The sequence below is a fragment of the Paroedura picta genome, chromosome 15 (genome assembly GCF_049243985.1).
Source record: "Paroedura picta isolate Pp20150507F chromosome 15, Ppicta_v3.0, whole genome shotgun sequence".
Classification (NCBI taxonomy): domain Eukaryota; kingdom Metazoa; phylum Chordata; class Lepidosauria; order Squamata; family Gekkonidae; genus Paroedura; species Paroedura picta.
In genome coordinates this window covers 19412104-19433043 of record NC_135383.1, presented here as the reverse complement: position 1 = coordinate 19433043, position 20940 = coordinate 19412104, and the positions used below count along the sequence as shown (strand labels likewise).

Here is a 20940-nt window from a genome sequence, read left to right as displayed (position 1 = left end):
CTTGGAACAGGTTCTCCAACCCCTTCCCTGCCCCTTTAAACCTAGCGCCGAGTTTGTGCAACCCAAGGACACACCTAACACAGGCATGGCCAAACTGTGGCCCTCCAGATGTCCATGGACTACAACTCCCACAAGCCCCTGCCTGCTGGGAATCGTCGTCCATGGACATCTGGAGAGCCACAGTTCGGCCTCCCCTGCAACATCGCGCATTCCTTGCACCTCACAAGTTCCGTCTCCACCAAGAGCAATGTCCTGGCTCAAGATGGCTTTGGGCTTCCGAGCAGAACCAGACTTTGCCCGCAGTTGCAAGCCTGCACGGAAACACAATGTCCCGGAGAACAAACACATCTCAGTGCTGCCGCGAGGCTTGGCGCCTGCCCCCTGCCGTAAGCAGGCTGCCGACTGAAAGGGCTTATTGTGCTCGGTGCCCAGGAGCCCCCTTTGCCAGATTGGGGGGGGGGGGACTGAATAACCCTCCAAGAACAAAAAGCCAAATTTCCACCTCACAGCTGTTTCTTATTCTCGATTTGCAAAAGCAGAGAGGAGGGAGAGGGGGCTGCCTGGACTTGGTTAATGGGGGCTGCAGAATCCCCTGTGCACACAACCCCTTGCCTGATCGCCCTTGGAGAACCACAGTCGCCTCCAGGCAACCCAAAAAAGGAGGTCGTTCCCCCGCCCCGCTTCTGTACCCCAAATTCTACTGAGCATGCTCTCTTCCACTGCGAGCGACATAAACGCCACAGAGGAGGGCCTCCTAAAACCATGGATGAGAAGGGATGGCTCCCACAACACCAAGAAGTTAACCAGTTACTTTCTCCAAGATCGCCACCCTCAGATGACTGGAATCATTGCCGGGTTTCTGTATCTGTCCCTATTCACACCCTGCAATAACTCTTCTTGGTTGCCGGAGCCTGAATTTTGATGGCTTTCCCTCTTTTAGGGATTACAATCTTATGGTTTATTCATATATATATATACATATGCCAATAAAGGCATTGAATTTGATAAATTGAATTTGATGGATTTAATGGATTTTATTGGGGGTTTTAAAATGTTGTAACCCGCCACGAGCCGTAAGGGAGTGGCGGGCAATAAATCGAAAGATAATAATAATAATAATAATAATAATAATAATAATAATAATAATAATAATAATAATAATAATAATAATAATAATAATAATAATAATAATAATAATAATAATAATAATAATAACCAGAGAATGTTTTGACTAAAATTAAGGGTCGCTTTAGCTCTACATTTCTGGTAGAGCGGTGCTTGGCACAGACAAGCAGCACAAGGAGAAATGTGTTCTCTTTAATGTAACCCTGAAGGCTGACTGGGTGACCCTTGCCATGTCAGAGGTTGAGATCAGGGCTCCAGGGCTAGCCTGGAGACTTTGGGTTGTGGACCTGGAGATCGTGAGAGGGAGGGGAATGATGGCATTAGTCCGAGGATGCAACCAGCCTACATAACCCCTTCTTCTAGGCACAGGTTCTTTCTGGACTCTAGACCCCGTGTCTGTTTTCCCTTTGCTGCAGCCAACTAAAAGCATAAGAATGGTTTTCCAGCCTGGCGTGCCTTTGGGTAATGTTAGGCTAGGCAAAGGACACCGTTAGAGGCCTGGGGGCTATGAACATCAGCTTGCCAGCCGCAGGAGATAGATTAGTTGTTTTTAGCTGGGTTACGCACGCTGCCTTGAGGACCACATGGGGCAGAAAAATAAGGAGTTAAAAGAAGAAGAAGAGTTGGTTCTTATGTGCCGCTTTTCCCTACCCGAAGGAGGCTCAAAGCGGCTTACAGTCGCCTTCCCTTTCCTCTCCCCACAACAGACTCCCTGTGAGGTGAGTGAGGCTAAGAGAGCCCTGTTATCACTGCTCGGTCAGAACAATTTTATCAGTGCCGTGGCAAGCCCAAGGTCACCCAGCTGGCTGCATGTGGGGGAGCGGGGAATCGAACCCGGCATGCCAGATTAGAAGTCCGCACTCCTAATCACTACACCAAACTGGCTCTCCAATAAAATAATTTTAAAGAGGTTTCAATTGCCCCTTTCAGGCTTCAGAGAAAAGCCATGGGAGAGAAGAGAGTGGCAGAGGGGGAAAGGAGCCACCCCCCTCCCATCTCTGCCTGAGCTAGCCAGGTGTGGAGCATTCAGCAATCTCAACGGTGTCCCAGAGCCAAGTCTCCTAAGCGGGAGGAGAAGGGCAGGAGAACATCTGTGGCGTGAGCCCTCGGCAGACATCTGGGCCTGCCAGGTGTAGTGGAAGCCACTTTCCAGGTCCCTGCCAGGGCACTGCAAACAGCCGATGTCTGACTGAGTTGGGGGGGGAGGGCGACACTTGAGTCACACCCTGCCCCGGAATGTTCCATGGCCACACCTTCCTTTCCACAAGGGGATAATTAACAAAGCATATATATTTTTAAAAGCACTGTAAGGCAGGGGTAGTCAACCTGTGGGGTAGTCAACCTGTGGTCCTCCCGATGTCCATGGACTACAATTCCCATGAGCCCCTGCCAGCAAATGCTGGCAGGGGCTCATGGGAATTGTAGTCCATGGACATCGGGAGGACCACAGGTTGACTACCCGTGCTGTAAGGGACCAAACAGATTTGTTAATAAAAGGGCATCAGCAAACAGGGAGGCCAAAATAAGATGGGACTCTACATGCTCATAGTAAATTGCAGGGGTAGATGCTTTATAACGAGGAAGGTTACTGCAGGGGTAGATGCTTTATAACGAGGAAGGTTACTGTCGGCATGCAGGGTGAGGGTCATCATTGTGTACGCCACTAGTCTGACCCTAGCTGGTTCCCGTACCCCACGGATCCTCCCAAGGACAAGGGGATTATTTGACTATTTATTTTGAGATTTCTATTCTGCTCAGGGCAGTTTTGAAATGCATTAACAAATTCCAATCTATAATAAGCTTTAAATGATTCAAACTCAATTCTGCACCTAAGCTTTAAAACATCAGAACAGCAATTTAAATATTAAATGTTAAAATACGAACGCTGCCTGCAATGCTACCATTAATCGAACGGAAACTCAACCCTTGATTTACGGTCATTCAGACCAGTACGGAATACACCATATCACTACAGGACGTCACAGAATATTAAATGCATTGCTGATGAAATGATTCTAAATATCAGGAAATCGTAAAATCAGGCACGAGAGACAATTCATAAAATTCGTAAAAGTACATTATCCTTTGAAAGTACCACGCAATGTGATGGCAGCTGCACAGAATTTGGCAGCACAGGCAGTAATTTGGCGGTTCTCGTTGCTTCGAGGTTCCTTCATAATTTCCTGATGCCAGACCCTTCCTAATATTGGTTCTAATAATGGACTACACTGATATTCAAATTAATTTTAATACAGCACTGCGGCCAGATAAAACAGATAGCAAGAAAAAACACTTCAGAGTAGAAAACTGCATAATCAGGGAGCCAGTATAAAATTTAAAATATATAAAATTGTATAATTGATGGGTGCATTCTAAAAAATGCATAGTAAAATTCCTCTAAAAATCTTCACTTAAGTTGTCTTTCCCGTGTGCTAAGCACATGCGCACCAAATTTGGCAACCTGCTTAATAATATGGCCCCTACTATTCCACAGGAGGAATTTTACTTGCAGAGACACAAAACTATTTATCAGAACGCATGGCCCAGGGGTAGTCAAACTGCGGCGAACGCTGGCAGGGGCTCATGGGAATTGTAGTCCATGGACATCTGGAGGGCCGCAGTTTGACTACCCCTGGCATGGCCCATGAAAGGCATTTCCGAGTCTCCCTTTAGGCTCCCGGAGAAGCAAAAAACAGCGTCCAATTTTTTTCCTACAAAAGATTTCGAAGCCATTGTTGTTTCACAGAAGAAGACAACATGTTGGCGGTCAAAAGGTGTGTGTACATGGGGGAAAGTAGTGGGGGGGGGGGGGTAGGACAGCCTCACACAAGCTGTTATTCACAAGTCTAGTATCTCAGACAGACAATCTGGTCTCTCTCTTCCCCCTGGGACAGAGCAGACGAGGAAAAGAAAGAAATAGCAATTACTTGCAATGTTTCCTTTTTGTCTGGCGTGGAAGCGGGAGGGGGAGAGAGAAAGCGAAGAACGTCCACCGCAGACTGAAGCACTTATTCAAGAGGCCCGCCTGTGTAATTTGACCAGCTCTGGCCTTCCACACTCTGACCTACTGAAGCTGGGACATTCTTGACATTTTTGCTGGCTTTGGCCTACCCAACGCCTGCTGCCCCTGCAGTGAAGCCATGATGCGGAGAGATGAGAACTGAGGCTGGGCACATTGATGCTATTAGGGATGGGCAAAGCTCAAGCAAAATCAGCCATCAAATGAAGGATTGAGGATATAGAGCAGGGGTAGTCAAACTGCGGCCCTCCAGATGTCCATGGACTACAATTCCCATGAGCCCCTGCCAGTGTTCGCTGGCAGGGGCTCATGGGAATTGTAGTCCATGGACATCTGGAGGGCCGCAGTTTGACTATCCCTGATATAGGGAGACAAATGAACCTTTTGTGCTCCCCAAAGTACTTGGCAACTTCAAGTCTGAGGTATATTCAAGCCCCAGCTGAATATCTAATCTGGCGAGCCGGGTTTGATTTCCCGCTCCCCCACATGCAGCCAGCTGGGTGACCTTGGGCTTGCCACGGCACTGATAAAGCTGTTCTGACCGGGCAGTGATATCAGGGCCCTCTCAGCCTCACCCACCCCACAGGGTGTCTGTTGTGGGGAGAGGAATGGGAAGGCGACTGTAAGCCGCTTTAAGCCTCCTTCGGGTAGAGAAAAGTGGCATATAAGAACCAACTCTTCTTCTCCTTCTTCTCCTTCTCCTTCTCCTTCTCCTCCTCCTCCTCCTCCTCCTTCTTCTTCTCCTTCTTCTTCTCCCCCCACCATGACCGCAGGCCTTTCAAAGCAGCAACTCAGCTTCCAGAGCAGTTCCACAACAAGGCTCATACCAGGCTGTTGCATGCTAATTTGGTTTAACAATCACAAATACAACAGGCACTGAGACACATCTTGGGGCAAGATGAAGTTAGACACTGGTTCTGTGTGAAATGCCAAATGAGAGCATTTCATTCATAGCAACGCTCCCAATCCAGAAGCAGCTGGCTTAATAGAGTATTAACGGGGAATAAGGGTTGTGGCTCAGGGGCAGAGCCTCTGCTTGGCGTGCATAAGGTTCCCGGTTCAATCGCTGGCATCTCCGGTTGCAAGGACCAGGAAGGAGGTAATGGGAAAGACCTCACGACCCTGGAGAGCCACAGACAGGGGCTGTGGCTCAGTGGCAAAGCCTCTGCTTGGCAGGCAGAAGATCCCAGGTTGAGTTCCTGGCATCTCCAGTTAAAGGACCAGGCTGTAAGGGTTGTGGAAGTCCTCTGCCTGAGACCCTGGGGAGACATGGAGAGGAGCTGTGGCCTTTGCCCACGTTCAATCTCTGGCATTTCCGGCTAAAAGGAGAAGGCAGTACGTTATATGAAAGACCTCTGCCTCTAAGACCCTGGAGAAAAGCTGCCAGTCTGAGTAGATGATACTGGACCAAAGGTCTGATTTAGTAGTAGGCAGCTTCATGTGTTAATGGTATCCCCTGTGCAAGCACCGAGTCATGTCTGACCCTTGGGGTGACGCCCTCCAGCGTTTTCATGGCAGACTCAATACAGGGTGGTTTGCCAGTGCCTTCCCCAGTCATTACCATTTACCCCCCAGCAAGCTGGGTACTCATTTTACCGACCTCGGAAGGATGGAAGGCTGAGTCAACCTTGAGCTGGCTGCTGGGACTGAACTCCCAGCCTCATGGGCAGAGCTTTCAGACTGCATGTCTGCTGCCTTACCATTTTGCGCCACAAGAGGCTCCGTGTTCATATTGTACTGGGACAAAATTCCGAGGGTTAGGGTTTTCCAGATGAGGAGATAGATGAGTCAGATGCACACGCTGTTTGAAATAGGGCCTCCTTTCCACGATCTGTATTTCAACCAAGGAGGAACACGTACCTGGCGGCCATCTTGTCCCACGTTGGTCTGTCCTCTCACTACCGTCCGGATGTTGTCATCCAACCGCCTGCAAGGAAACGGCAGACAATAATGCGCTGGGCTGGAGTCGAACATGCCATTCAGTCAGAACGCTTTTGGGGAAGAGCCCCGCTTTAAGCAACAGTCCACCCTTGAGCCCGAGGGATGTTCCACCAACCTCATTTGCCAAGTGGGATTCTTGTCCCTATTTTCCCAAACGTATTAGAAAGAACACCATTGCTGATATTCCCAACTGGCTCTCTCTGGGAACTTCAAGAGGGACAATCACAACGGTTCCTCAGTGGAACAGGCTTCCTCGGGAGAGGGTGGGTTCTCCTTCTTTGCACGTTTGAAAGCAGAGGCTAGAGAGCCAGCTGCCAGAAATCCTAGGCTAATGCTACATCACACCCCTTGCCTGATTTTTCTGCCTACTGTTAGAGAATCTTAAAAATTGGGAGACTCCAATTTACTCTTTTGAAAGATTTTAAAATTTTAATGTAGAGTAGCGATCCCCAACCTGTGGGCTGCGGACCACATGTGGTCCTTCGACTAATTGGAGGTGGGCCCTGAAGGACGCCTTCTCCCCCCCCCCCGGCCCTTTACAACACACTTTGGGTGTCATTGTCTCCCATCACTCCCAGATGGGACTATCTCGTTGCAGAGAAACAAGCTCAGGGTTCCCATTGATTTGTCATTGTCATGAGTTAAAATTTCCATGAAAATAAAATGTGCCTTATGTTCACTGTTGTGGCGTGTCTGTATCTTATTTTGAAGGGATGTTTAAACATTACCATAGCGATCAGAGAGCGTTAGGGCAGTGGTTGAGAGTAGAGGAGTAAACTACCCCCCCCCCCACCGGGCCTCAGTAAAAGCCGTTGAGTGGTCCCCGGTGATAAAAAGGTTGGGGACTACTGATGTAGAGGAATGACCTATTTTAGTTCTTTTTAATTTTGTTCTTGTTTTTTTAATCTATTGGTCAATGCCTGTGAATAAATGATTGACTGATGGAGAGAAACGCAGATTCTGTGAACTTAGGCAGAACATAAAAGGGTGGGCAGACGGGACTGTGCCCATGCTTGGCTCTTATGGCCCTTTCTTGCATGTCCAGGGAAATGTTGATCTCCACTCTGGGGTCGGAAGGCAAATTTCTTCCAGACCAAACTGGCCAGACTCTGGTTTGGGGTGAGAGCATCATCTAGACTTGGAATTGGGGACACTGTGGGTGAGCAGGCAGTTGTAAATTTCCTGCATTCTGCATAGGGTTGGAGTAGATGACCTTGGAGATCCCTTCCAACTCTATGATTCTATGAAGTACATTGCATCTTTATAGACACCCAATTCTGGGCATCCTGGCATGATGCCGTGGCCAAGGTGTAATGAATTCCCTTGGGTTCGGGGCCTAAATTCCACCTTCCCAGGGAAAGGACACCTAACTCAGAAGAGCACAACCCTTTTGTGGCCAGAAAGTCCCAAAATCAATCCACCATCTCTCCAGTTTAGTCCCCAAAAGATCTCAGAGCTGTGAAAAAAACAGAGAACGGCAGTTTCAGCAGACCACACGGCTCATGAGAGCTGACTAGGGCCTCCAACTCTGGAGGCAGTCTACCTCCAAATGTGTTGCTGGGGGAAACAAGGAGAGGCTTGGGCCTCCTTTCTGTGGGGCTTCCAGGGCATCAGCAATCAGTCTTGGACTTGACGGGCCACCAGTGTAATCCAGCAGGGCCCTCCCAAGGCCCTTCTGGTACATGCAGCAACAATCTGGTTCAGCAGAAAGCTTCGTGGTGCAGAAGCACGAGCCACTTGCCTTATTTTTAGCTTGATTTTATTCACCACGTCATCGATGTTTGCCAAAGACTGCAAGACAAAAACAAAAATGGGATCATTCCACCACACTCATGACATCTGAAGATGTGCTTGGCAGATCCACAAAGGTGCTACACCTAAAAATAGGAAGGACTTTGTCCACACTCCCCAAATGAAAGCAAGCATCTACACTGACAACCAGATTCGGTTTGAAGGAACCATAAATGTGCTGCGCCAACCCCCTCCCGAGGAATCCTGTGAACTGTAGTTTGGACGGAATGTCAAGATTCCTCTGCTGCAGATTTCTTTTTTAAAATATAGATAATAATTTAATGGAGTTTTACATAGAAAAGAGTTAGAACAAGAGTAAAATCAAGTCGAACGTTAATCTGCATCTTCCGCCAGGCATATGGTTGAGGCCAGGGCGGCTCCCGGGACTGTCAGCTGTGGATCTCTAGCTGAAACCAACTAAGCCCCTCGCTCACAGATAGAGAGTAATAGACCTTCGCTAGATGGGGGAGGGGAGTGGGTTATATATTTATTATCAGCCATTGTGATATTGCCTTTTAATTGCATTTTAATGGGATTTTATTGTTCTTATGAATTCTGTAAGCCAACATGAGACCTTTGAGAGCGGCGGTAAATGAATGAATGAATGAATGAATGAATGAATGAATGAATGAATGAATGAATGAATGAATGAATGAATGAGAAGTCCCAATGTTCTTGGGATTCTTCTGGGGGTCTTCGGTTCACTAGGTTAGTCCCTTAACTGTTCCCTAAATCAGTTCGGCAGGGCTTGCAAAAGGGAGCTCCTCCGCCAGGCATTTGGTTGAGGTTGACCGAAACTAAATAACATCTGCTGGGCCCTGAACCTCCCTCCCTTGGACCCATGCAGCAGTTCTGACCAATCACAAGCCTGTTAAGATTGTTCACTGTGTTTGAATGTTATTTTCTCTGCTTAATGTTGTTTTTACTGTTCCCTTTCATTCGTTATAATCAGTGAGTTGGATGTATTGTTCTGTTACACTCTATGTCAGGGGTAGTCAAACTGCGGCCCTCCAGATGTCCATGGACTACAATTCCCAGGAGCCCTTGCCAGCATTCGCTGGCGAATGCTGGCAAGGGCTCCTGGGAATTGTAGTCCATGGACATCTGGAGGGCCGCAGTTTGACTACCCCTGCTCTATGTGAACAGCCTTGAGTCTTGGCGAGGGCAGTAAACAAATGCGATCAATCAATGAACAAACACAGTTTGCCATTACAAGCAAACTCCTTAAGCTTTACCAGCCTGCTGCAGATTTCTAAGCTTCCTTGCAGAATTGCAGACACCTGGGCACTGGATAGATGATTCAGCTGCAATCCTAAACTACCTCTGTTTTGTGGGAAGTCCCACTGATTTTGGTGATTTTCCTCCCGCAATTAACTACCCACCATTATTTTGCAAGCTCACTGGGGCAGGGAGCTATCCTCTTCCATGTCACGCTCTAACTTTCCCAACACTGGAAAGTATCCAAGAGCCAACCCAGCTCTCTCTGTAGGCTGCAGATTGTGGAGTCCCAGCTTGTGGGAGACCCAGCTCTCCTACATTTGTTCGTGGAAATATATCTTTTGGAGGGCCAAGAGGAGAGAAGTCCGTGTTATTTACTCAACCAGAGAGCAGCAGTGACCTCTGGTGGCTAAAGGAGACAGTGCAAATCTTGGCTGCAAAGAGCCTTGAACCTGCATCTCCCATCAAACAGGAGGAGGGAGTGAACTGCCAAAATAGTGGGGGGAGGAGATGGAGCAGTGAAAAGCACAGAAAGTCATAAACTGTCACACAGACACACACCCACAGAGGGATATAGATATAGATGCATGGGTGTGGGAATGTACTAGGAACCCAGAAACCATAAAAACAATGCCATCAAGGAGACCAAGAAATGAACAGATCCACACCAGCTTTGCTCAGTTCTTCCACCACAGACTTCCACAGGAAAGTGCGTTTCTCTAGGAGGGCTTTTGGGGAAGTTGCAATGAGAGTGTATATGCCTTTCAAAAGGGACTAGAAGAACTGGATTTTTTTGTGCCCTGCTTTTCAGTACCTGAAGGAGTTCCAAAGTGGCTTACAAATGCCTTCCCCTCCTCTTCTCACAACTGACACCCTGTGAGGTAGGTAGGGGTGAGAAAGCTCTAAGAAAACGGCTCTGTGAGAACAGCACTAGGAGAACTGAGTCACAAAGACAAAACCCGCTTCAAGAGGGGCTTGGGTAGCCGTATGGAGCAGAGGCCTATCAGTGGCTATTAGCCACAAGGTGTATTATACATTTAGTGCAAAAAACAGACGTATTGCAAGAGCAGCTGGTGGTGAAGAGCTCAGATGCAGTGCAGGATTCATTTCTCTTGGATCACAAATGGATCAAGAATGGTGGCTGCAGTGAGGAAATTAAACATCAAAATTGCTCTGTGCCGCTCAGCCATGCTAAGCTTGAACTGAGCACGGAAAAGCGAGAATGAAAGCCCGATTCCCAATCACAGATCAGCTCGATCTATCCTATTTCCAATAACCGCTCGTAGCTGTGAAAGTTGGACAATGAAAAAATTGGATAGGAGGAGAGTCAATTTGTTTGAACTCTGGTGCCGGAGGGGATGGGTGGGGATTCCACGGACAGCAAAAGTCACAAACAAGGAAATACAGAGCGCGTTAAAGCCTGATAGGTCACGGGAAGGCAAAATCACAAAGCTTCAGCTCACTTGACCCAACTTAATGCAGAGAGCGATTACGCTAGGACTGGTCAACGGTACAAGGAAACCAGGCCGATGGTTTCTGGTATCTGGGTTTGGCGACTGTGATACAGAGTGATGGACTGGATGAGCTATTGGCCTGATCCAACATGGCTTATGACAACATTTAGGTGCAAACTTAATTTTTAAAAACAACATTGAAAGAGAGGTGCCAATGCTCGTGAGCTTGCATTTCAGACATGGACATAGTTTGTTCACACACAACTCCCCAGGAAATTTACTTACTTGTTCGGTTGGGAAGAGTGTATTAATATATTCCACAGCATTAAAATCAGCCCTGTCTAGAGGATCTTGACTAGGGAAGACCTACAGGCAAAGGAAACAAGAGTACACTCAGTTCACAGCCTGTAACATCTCATAACATCCATTATTTCAATCTGCATCAAGCTAATTATTGTAACAAATGCAGTCTTTACCAGATATGTGCAAACCATGATGCTATGCAGCAATGGGAAGAAGCCACAGCTTGGTGATAGTTTTGGATACTGAAAAAACCCACATTCAGCCCCTGGTAGTAAGGGTTAAAGGACCTCGGGTAGTGATGCATGGAAAGACCTTGTGCTACCTGGAATGCCACTGCCAATGGGAGCAGTTGACCCTGAGCCAGTCAGACCACTTGGCCTGAGACAGTTTTTAGTGCTTCAGTAAAGCTCTCCAGTTTCACCTAGAGAAGCCACTGCCTAGTGGGGCTCAGCACCTGGTCTGTATGCAGAGGGTCCCATGTTCAATCTCTGAAACCACTTTTCTTTAATTAAAATACTATTATGAGGCCTGCACCTCAAGAAGGGTTGCAGTTGATCTGTTGCTGCTGCAGCAGCAATTGTTCCAAGGTGGAAACCATCTTTGATCTAACCCCACGTCCCTCCAGGCATAGATTCTATCTACTTTCCAGCTACATGGAGGAGAAGAAGAGTTGGTTCTTAGATGCCACTTTTCTCTACCTGAAGGAGTCTCAGAGCGGCTTCCAATCACCTTCCCTTTCCTCTCCTCTCCCCACAATAGACGCCCTGTGAGGGAGGTGAGGCTGAGAGAGGACTGATATTACTGCTTGGTCAGAACAGCTTTATCAGTGCTGTGGCGAGCCGAAGGTCACGTGGGGGAGTACAGAATCAAACCCGGCTCGCCAGATTAGAAAACAGCGCACCTAACCACTATACCAAGCAGATCCCCTATTGGGAAGTGATGCTCTGAGGAGCCATAAGTGACATGTCACAGAGCTACATGCAGTTCCTGAGAAGGAGGTATTATATAACAAGCCTTTTAATTACCAGAGTACCTTTGAGGATCTAGAGCAGGGGTAGTCAAACTGTGGCCCTCCAGATGTCCATGGACTACAATTCCCAGGAGCCCTCTGCCAGCAAACGCTGGCAGGGGGCTCCTGGGAATTGTAGTCCATGGACATCTGGAGGGCCGCAGTTTGACTACCCCTGATCTAGAGAGTTCTTTCGCCACTGCTGGGAGTTTTGTTTCATGTCCCAGCACTCTACAGCAGAATGCCTCACTCCATTGGAGTTGGAGTGTACGCTACTCCCCTATCCTTTCCTCTTCACCTCTTTGATAATTGGGGGAGGGATGGGATTTTTAGCCGTCATGTTAGTAGATTGATGCATTAATGGGAATTTTAATGGGGTTAGTTGTTGTGACCTGCCTCGAGCCTGTCGGGAGAGGCGGGAAATAAATCTAAAAATAATAATAATAATAATAATAATAGTTCATCTGTCTGTGTCAACCCAGCTTCAAGCCCAAAACCACTACAGCTCCACAGCTATGGTAAAAGCCTCACAGGCAAACTGTGCAGCATTGTAAACATTAAACTTTTAAAATTTGGGGCCCAAGTTGATGACATTTCGACAGCTCCTTAAAAAATGGCCAGTTTTCCTGGAATGCAGATCAGGTTGTCAGTACTTTGGAGAACCACAGGGTGCGTATCAAAGCGCCACTGAGGGAGCATTGCTGACATCAAAGGATCCTGGGCACTGACCAAGACTTTTCTTTGCCTCAGAAACCTTGGAGAGCAGCTGCTGGTTACAGCAGATAACCCTGAGCTAGACAGGGGCATCCAATATTCACCCCAAAGCATGCTTTTGCACACATGTACCAGTTTACATACTTCTTGTGGCCCCACTTCATCTTCTCCTCTCGGAATCTTTCCTCTCTCGCACCCTGAGCTCTCCCCTTTGCAGGCTCCACATGGGGTGAATAAGGAGGGCCAAGCACTACCACATACTGCCATTTAAAATCCATATGGGGGGGGGGTTGCTTGTGCTTTTTGAAAGAAGTGTAATGTTTTTGATACTGCCTGTTGGCCTCTTTTTCTTTTTAAATTTATTTCCCAGCACTGCCTATTTGCTGCCCTCTTCCCCTTTCTGATACTGCCTGTTTGCTGCCTTCTGTTCTTTTTTCTAGTTATTTTCCAGCGCTGCCTGTTTGCTGCCCTCTTCCCCTTTGTCATACTGCCTGTTTGCTGCTCTCTGTCCTTTTTACATTTATTTCCTAATAATGCTGCCTGTTTGCTGCCCTCTTCCCCTTTCTGAGACTGCCTGTTTGATGCCCTCTTCCCCTTTCTGAGACTGCCTGTTTGCTGCCTTCTGTTCTTTTTTTCCAGTTATTTTCCAGCGCTGCCTGTTTGCTGCCCTCTTCCCCTTTCTGAGACTGCCTGTTTGCTGCTTTCTGTCCTTTTTACATTTATTTCCTAATAATGCTGCCTGTTAACTGCCCTCTGCCTCTTTCTGAGACTGCCTGTTTGCTGCTTTCTGTCCTTTTTACATTTATTTCCTAACAATGCTGCCTGTTTGCTGCCCTCTTCCCCTTTCTGAGACTGCCTGTTTGCTGCTTTCTGTCCTTTTTACATTTATTTCCTAATAATGCTGCCTGTTAACTGCCCTCTGCCTCTTTCTGAGACTGCCTGTTTGCTGCTTTCTGTCCTTTTTACATTTATTTCCTAACAATGCTGCCTGTTTGCTGCCCTCTTCCCCTTTCTGAGACTGCCTGTTTGCTGCTTTCTGTCCTTTTTACATTTATTTCCTAACAATGCTGCCTGTTTGCTGCCCTCTTCCCCTTTCTGAGACTGCCTGTTTGCTGCTTTCTGTCCTTTTTACATTTATTTCCTAACAATGCTGCCTGTTTGCTGCCCTCTTCCCCTTTCTGAGACTGCCTGTTTGCTGCTTTCTGTCCTTTTTACATTTATTTCCTAACAATGCTGCCTGTTTGCTGCTTTCTGTCCTTTTTACATTTATTTCCTAATAATGCTGCCTGTTTGCTGCCCTCTTCCCCTTCCCTGCTCCTGGCTGCTCCCTTTTCCCTTTCCCATGGCGGGCGGCGGGTTCCCTCTCGAGGCTGGCGGCTGTCCCTCCGGGCGCCCCTTGGCTGGGTCCGGCGGCTCCCCGGCGGGCTACCTGCTCGATGGCCAGCTGCACCTCGGGCGCCAGTTGCAGGGCCGCCTCCAGCTCGCAGGCGAAGTCCAGCTCTTCCTCCTCCATCCCGGCCTGCCCCGCGCGGCCCCACTTCCGGGCACGGCGGCATTCTGGGAGTCGGGAGGACTCGGGGGCGGGGCCAGGCGCGCGCAAGCTCAAGCCACGCCCCCCGCCGCGAGAAGGGCGGGGCTGCCAGGAGCCGGCGTGGAGAGAGGCGGGGCGGGGCTCTGGCGCTGACGAGCGTGCCTCTGGGCGTGGGCAGAGTGCCTTCCTCAGACCCAGCACAAGGGCATGAGTGGCGCGTCTGGGAGTTGAGGTTGCCAGCCTCCCGGTGGTGGCTGGTACTCTCCCGTTGCTGCAACCGATTTCCAGGTCTGCCTGGAGAAAATGCTCACTTTGCAAGAAGAAGTGACTCTATTTGCTACCCCGTTTTTACTACCCGAGGGACTCTCAAAGCTGCTCAGCATCAACATCAATAATAATAATGTTGATTATTCCATGACTGAACAATTTGATCTCAGCAGCATTGTTGTAATTCATGCTGTGTTGTAATTGTTACTGATAGATTTTGATGATCTATTGAAAATTGTATAATGTTATAAATTGTTATAATGTTCCATGTAAATTTATGCAATGTTCCATGTAAACCGCCCAGAGCCGTAAATAATTTGTGGTATAAAAATCTGAACAAACGAATGAATGAATGAATGAATGAATGAATGAATGAATGAATGAATGAATGAAATGTCTATACTGCCCTTCCCCATAGGGGGGGGCACAATCTTGCTCCGTTTCCAAGATCTGATCAGGCTGGCTTGGACCACCCCAGTGCAGGAGATCTCCAGGTCTAGTTCCTTTGGCTGTATATTTCTAAGCATGTGCAGAATAATTCTACTGTGATTAAAGTAAAGGATTTTTTGCTCTGATGAAAATAAAGGAATCCGATCAAATCAGGATGTCTTAGAATAGGTGCACAGTCTGAGGGGCATAATCTGCTTTATATATATATATATTTTTTTTACAAAGTGGGGGGTGGGATTTTGGATTGCAGACATCCTGTTCTGGTGAGTGGCTGATGGGACACTTTCAGCCACTTTGTTTCCCCCTTATCTTCAGCACAGACTTCAGCTTCCATCCTGACCGATGAGTCAGCAGCACAGATTCCATGGAATGCGTGAACTCTGACACAATTAAAGGACTTCCTCATAACCACACGCTCTTCATCTTCCTACACATTTCCTCCGCCTCTCTTTTCTTCCTTTGGATCCAGATAAATCCATCCCAGCACTGCATTGGAGACAGTCAGAAAATTTTGCCTGCAGGACAGCAGGAGAAGAAGAGTTCGCTTTTCATACTGTGTTTTTCACTACCCAAAGGAGTCCCAAAGCAGTATACAAACATCTTTCCCCACAACAGACATCCTATGAGGTAGGTGGGGCTGAGAGAGCTCTAACAGGACTGCTCTTTGAGAACAGCTCTAAGAGAACTAGCCCAAGGTCACTCAGCTGTCTGTATGTAGAGGAGTGGGGAATCAAACCCAATTCTCCAGATTATCAGATTTATATACCATCCTTCCCCGAAGGCTCAGGTTCGTTTACAGAGCATCATAAAACAGATTAAAGTCCACCACTTTTAGCCATTACACCATGCTGGCTCTCAGCCGATACCCTTTTCTTCAAGGAGGCTGCCTGTTGCATCTCTGCATGATGACTTCTTTCCCATTGTGGTTCGCCCAAGAGCCCCAAGCGATGAACTCCTCTGAAGAGGTTATCCTTTTAATCTAAAAGCCCCGTGTGGCAGTAAGAGAACAATAAATCCCACATTTTAATTTTGGAGAAAAACCCTGTGCCTCGTCTTTGGAAAACGCTAGCTTCAATCAGTAAAGGTAAAGGTAAAGGTATCCCCTGTGCAAGCACCGAGTCATGTCTGACCCTTGGGGTGACGCCCTCTAGCGTTTTCATGGCAGACTCAATACGGGGTGGTTTGCCAGTGCCTTCCCCAGTCATGACCGTTTACCCCCCAGCAAGCTAGGTACTCATTTTACCGACCTCGGAAGGATGGAAGGCTGAGTTGACCTTGAGCCGGCTGCTGGGATTGAACTCCCAGCCTTATGGGCAAAGCTTTCAGACGGCTGCCTTACCACTCTACGCCACAAGAGGCTCAGCTTCAATCAGTATAATTCTATTAATATCCAAAGGTTTGTTTTATTGAACAAAGCTTCTGATCCATAATGGGAGAAATCATGAGGGACAAAAGGGGGGTTTCTAGGAAGGTAAGGGGTGCTAGACCCTTGGGTAGGGTTGCCAGTGAGTTGGGAAATACCTGGAGACTTTGGGGGTGGGGGCAGGGAGGGACCTCAATGGAGTATAATAATAGAATCATATAGAGTTGGGACCTCCAGGGTCATCTAGTCCAACCCTCTGCAGAATGCAGGAAATTCACAACTATAATGCCGCTACGGAGCCCTCCCTCCAAAGCAGCAATTTCCTCCAAGGAAACGGATCTCTGTCGCAAGGAGAAGAGCTGGGGACTATTACCCCTAAAGGGGAAAGTCCAAGAGGCCATGAGCCAGCCACTTGGCCAAAGTTCAGTTTCTGAACTCACAGATGAAAGGAACCCCTGGAGCTGCCTTCTGCAGAGCTTTACTGCTGCTCTGGTTCACCCAGTCTGGTCTTCTCCACTTGGCATCTGCTCTCCAGAGCCTTAGGCCAGAGAAGAGCATTTCTCAGCCTGGGATATTAACCCGGGACCTTCTTCAGGCTAAGAAGAAGCTTAAGAAGTGGAGCCTCCTCTGCCGGACCCTCCCCAAGATGCTATGTAGATTGCCTTGACTTCCATGGAAGGGAAATGACAAGCTCAAAATGTCATTCCTAATGATAACTCGTAAGATTATGAAACCTCAGCCTGAGGCGGGGAGGCTCCACCCCTGGCCCCATCAGGCCATGGACTCTTTCCACATCTTGTCTCTCAACTCCCAGCCTTGCTGCGTTGGAGGCCAGGCACTGCAGCTCACTTTGAAGAGGTCCCTGTGGCTTAACATGCCATCGATCAAAGAGAGGAAAAGTGGAGAAATTAGGCACAGGCCAGCAGTCCAGGAAAGACAAGGACAGGATGACTGTTTCATGATGAGCCCAATGAACCACTGCAAGGTGATAGAAGCAGCGTGAGAGACGGTGTGGAGAAGTTCAGAGTGAAAATGTATTACAGAGATACTCAAGAAAATCCCCTGCACACAGTTTTCTCAGGGGAGCTCCAAATACATTTTTCTTCACTGATTTCCCCACAGCTGCCGAATTCATGGGGGGGGGGGAAGCACACAGGCTTGATCCATATATCCATAGAATAAATTGTCACTTCTCCACTGCGTCATCAGCATTTGGCCTTGTATTCTTTCGTCTTGTGTCCATGACGCACGCCCTGCTTGCTTTAGATTTGCTGAGCTTTCGGCCCACAACTTTCTGATTCGAATTCAGTTATGTGATTCGTTCTGTGTTTCTGAAGCCCGCAGGAATAATCGGCATTGACTCGGTGAGGTTTCCACGCATGGAAGCAACAATCCGTATTTTTTTATGAAAGGGCTATGAACCCCCCTGGTCAATGGTGTCCCGCTTTACCAGTGTTAAAATCAGGTCACCTTAGACAACTGGGTTGCTTGGACGCATCTCCCCAAGAGGCTTTGCTGTGGGCCCAAGGCAATAAATCTTTATTACAACCCACGCACGAACCATGCAAAACCAGAAAAAAAACATGGTTCTTGAACCAATTACCGGCTTAAAATCTACATACTTAATTGAACCGAGCATATCTAACAGTTTTAGGATAGCAATCTGACTAAATTCTACACAAGGTATTCTCTCGCCCCGTATTCTCATTGCCAAGGACAGAAAATGAGCCACAGGTGTCGTAGTTCTGTGGTGGACCCCCACCAGTAAGATTTGGAAAGTCTTCTGCTCAGAGAGCAGTTTTTTGTAACCCAACAAAAGTATCAATCAGTCGAAGCAAGCCTGCATATAAAACCTACGATGCAATAACTTGTGAACTAGTGAGTCAGTCAAGTTATCAGGCAGGGGAAAAAAACTACTATTAGAAGGAATGTTTGTATATCTTCCTGTTATCGAGGCAGATACTAGCGTGTTAAACCTAGCCAGTGTAAATGCAAGCTCCGTTAATATCGATACGTAACGTGTATTGAGACAAGATCATTGGGGCTAAATTGACTAGAAAGGGAAGAAGACACTCCCTGGACTGAAATCAATGTTTCCTGAAAACCAGGATCTGTCATACAGCCATTGATTTCTAAAATAGCCTTAAAATTCCTAGGGATTTTTTTAAAAGAAGGGAAAGGATGGGAGATACGCTTCTGGATGGGAGATACGCTTCTGGGTAGCAGTGTGTATGAATGTGATCTTGGGGTACTTGTGGACTGTAAGCTAAATATGAGTATAGAGTGTGATGTGGTGGTAAAGAAGGCAACTGCAGCCTTGGGCTGTATCAACAGAGGCATCACATCAAAATCACAAGATGTCATCGTCCCACTGTATACTGCATTGGTCAGACCCCACCTGGAGTCCTGAGTGCAGTTCTGAAGGCCTCACTTCAAAAAGAAGGTTCAGGGGAGAGCGACAAGGATGATCCGGGGCCTGCAGACCAAGCCCTATGATGAAAGGCTGAGGGACTTGGGCATATTAAGCCTGGAGAAGAGGAGGTGGAGATGGGACAGGATGGCTGCGTTTAAGTATTTGAAAGGTGGTCACTTAGAGGAGAGCAAAGAAAGCTTCTAATTGGCAGCAGAGGATAGGACCTGCAGTAATGGCTTTAAACTACATGCAGGATGGTACCCGCTACATATCAGGAAAACATTTTCACAGCTGTGGAATTGGCTGCCTCAGGAGGTGGTGAGTTCCCCCTCACTGGCAGTCTTTAAGCAGCGGCTGGACAGAGACTTCTGGATCCTTTCTCAATGTTTCTCAGCCTTTCTCAATGTTTTTACTGCTGAGAAACCTCTGCAACATTCTTTAGGCTTCTAAACCCACCAGAAGCGGTGTGATCATGTAGAATTTGGTTGAGAAACATAGTTGTGTACATCCCGACCTGGGAAGGGAGGGTGGGTCAACGTGACCATATACAATTATAGCCCCTGATAAATGTTTAACAAATTAAAAATTTTTTAAAATATCTTAAATATTAATTAACTCCCACCCATTCAGGAAATCTTTCCAGGGAAGTCAAGAAACCCCAGGGCTTCATGACCCTCTGGTTGAGAAAGCCTGTTTCACCCTGATCATGCTTGACAATTTTACTGAGGCCCCAGGGGGGGGGGTAGTCTTTTGCCAAGGGACGTTGCCGCCACCTGAGCCCCTGCTCCGCTTGCTTTCCCGCCGGCACCCCTGACTTCCCGCCGCCCACTGGGGGGTGCTGCCAGCAGCACCTGCACAGTGCCACGCCGAGGGGGAGCCCCAGCTATGGCGGCCGCCGGAGAGCACCAAAGGTGAGCCGGCCGCATAGTGGCACGGCAGCCCCCGAGGCAGCAGCCAGGGAGGAGGACGAGGAGGAGCCGTGGCCCAGTACCGACTGATCCATGGACCGGCACCAGTCCCCGGACCGGGGGTTGGGGACAGCTGATCTACAGGACTTGTCCGATTTCATATTCTCCTTTCACCCAACCATTCAATGAGAGGTGGTTCCCAAGGAAAGGATTTTTGCATTATTAATAGTTAGACGTTTTGTTTTCTGAACAATTACCTAAAGAATGCCTGCAAGGCTCTCGTTAGTCACACTTTGGTTTATGAGAGAATTATCATATTACCTGCATGTAGAGGTTCTTTCACCACACAAGTTACGAGTTATATCACTTACAATTTCAATAACGAGGGAACCATCCAGATGGGCAGCCAAGTTAGTCTGAGTCTAGCAGAACCAGAAGGACACAACATTTGTTGTGCGGAGTGAGTTTTCGTAACTGGACTCTTGTTCTTTTCTACTGCTAAGGAGCCAACCCACAACCTTGTTGGACTCCTTTGCCCAGTGGCATTTCTGACATAAGATGGCCAAACTTTTAAAAACGTGCTTACGTTATTATGTTATGATGGGGTGACTCAAGGAACAATAAAAGCCTTGGATCTATATTATATCTTTTGAATTTAGAACACTTTTCTTTTTTGTCTCTTAGCCTCACCCACCTCACAGGGTGTCTGTTATGAGAAGAAGAAAGGGAAGGTGATTGTAAGCCGCTTTGAGACTCCTTCTGGTAGAGAAAAGCGGCATATAAGAACCAACTCTTCCTCTTCTTCAGTAATCTCAGGGCTCTCTCAGCCTCACCCACCTCACAGGGTGTCTGTTGTGGGGAGAGGAAAGGGAAGGCGACTGTAAGCCGCTTTGAGACTCCAACTCTTCTTCTAAAAAGGTTGAGAAAGGCTGGTCTGAGCTTTCATGTTCATGCATACTTCTGTATCTGAAGAAGTATATCTGTACTTGAAGAGGTGGTCATGCGCACAAAAGCGTAAACTTCGAATAAGACTTTGCTGGTCTTTAAAGGTGCCTCTGGACTCAAACTTTGTTCTGTTGGATGTTGTAATATTGCATGCAAGAGGATCTGGGACGAAAGGGCTTAAGAGAATTTGGGATACACCTGGCAGTTGGTTCCACCTTCTCATCGGTGAGAAACTGAACCATCTTTGACTGTTTTTGTTTCTTTTAGAGAACCTCTCTGCTTCTCTCCCTTACCTGGGCTTGGGGCTGTAGCAAATCAACCTTTTTGAATTTAATCTGTTCACAATAAGCTATCTTGCTGTAGTGCTTAAGAGCAGCAGCCTCTACTCTGGCAAGCCGGGTTTGATTGCCTACTCTTCCACATGCAGCCAGTTGGGTGACCTTGGGCTAGTCACAGTTCTGATAGAGCTGTTCTCGCAAGGCAGTTCTC

General features: G+C 47.7%; 1 protein-coding gene and 1 long non-coding RNA gene across 2 annotated transcripts in view; both read right to left on the bottom strand.

The window, feature by feature from the left end:
• The window catches only part of VPS53 (VPS53 subunit of GARP complex), a 45338-nt gene extending 31207 nt beyond the window's left edge, over positions 1 to 14131 (bottom strand). Inside the window, exons 1-4 of the mRNA XM_077311324.1 lie at positions 14004 to 14131; positions 10834 to 10914; positions 7827 to 7876; positions 6005 to 6071 (exon numbers count right to left, since the gene is read on the bottom strand). Coding sequence (XP_077167439.1) covers positions 6005 to 6071; positions 7827 to 7876; positions 10834 to 10914; positions 14004 to 14087 — 282 coding nt within the window. The 5' untranslated portion in view covers positions 14088 to 14131. The remainder of the gene's footprint in view (positions 1 to 6004; positions 6072 to 7826; positions 7877 to 10833; positions 10915 to 14003) is intronic.
• Positions 14132 to 15032: 901 nt separating this feature from the next.
• The window catches only part of LOC143824950 (uncharacterized), a 28066-nt gene continuing 22158 nt past the window's right edge, over positions 15033 to 20940 (bottom strand). Inside the window, exon 4 of the long non-coding RNA XR_013226918.1 lies at positions 15033 to 15337. This is a non-coding gene — a long non-coding RNA (uncharacterized LOC143824950). The remainder of the gene's footprint in view (positions 15338 to 20940) is intronic.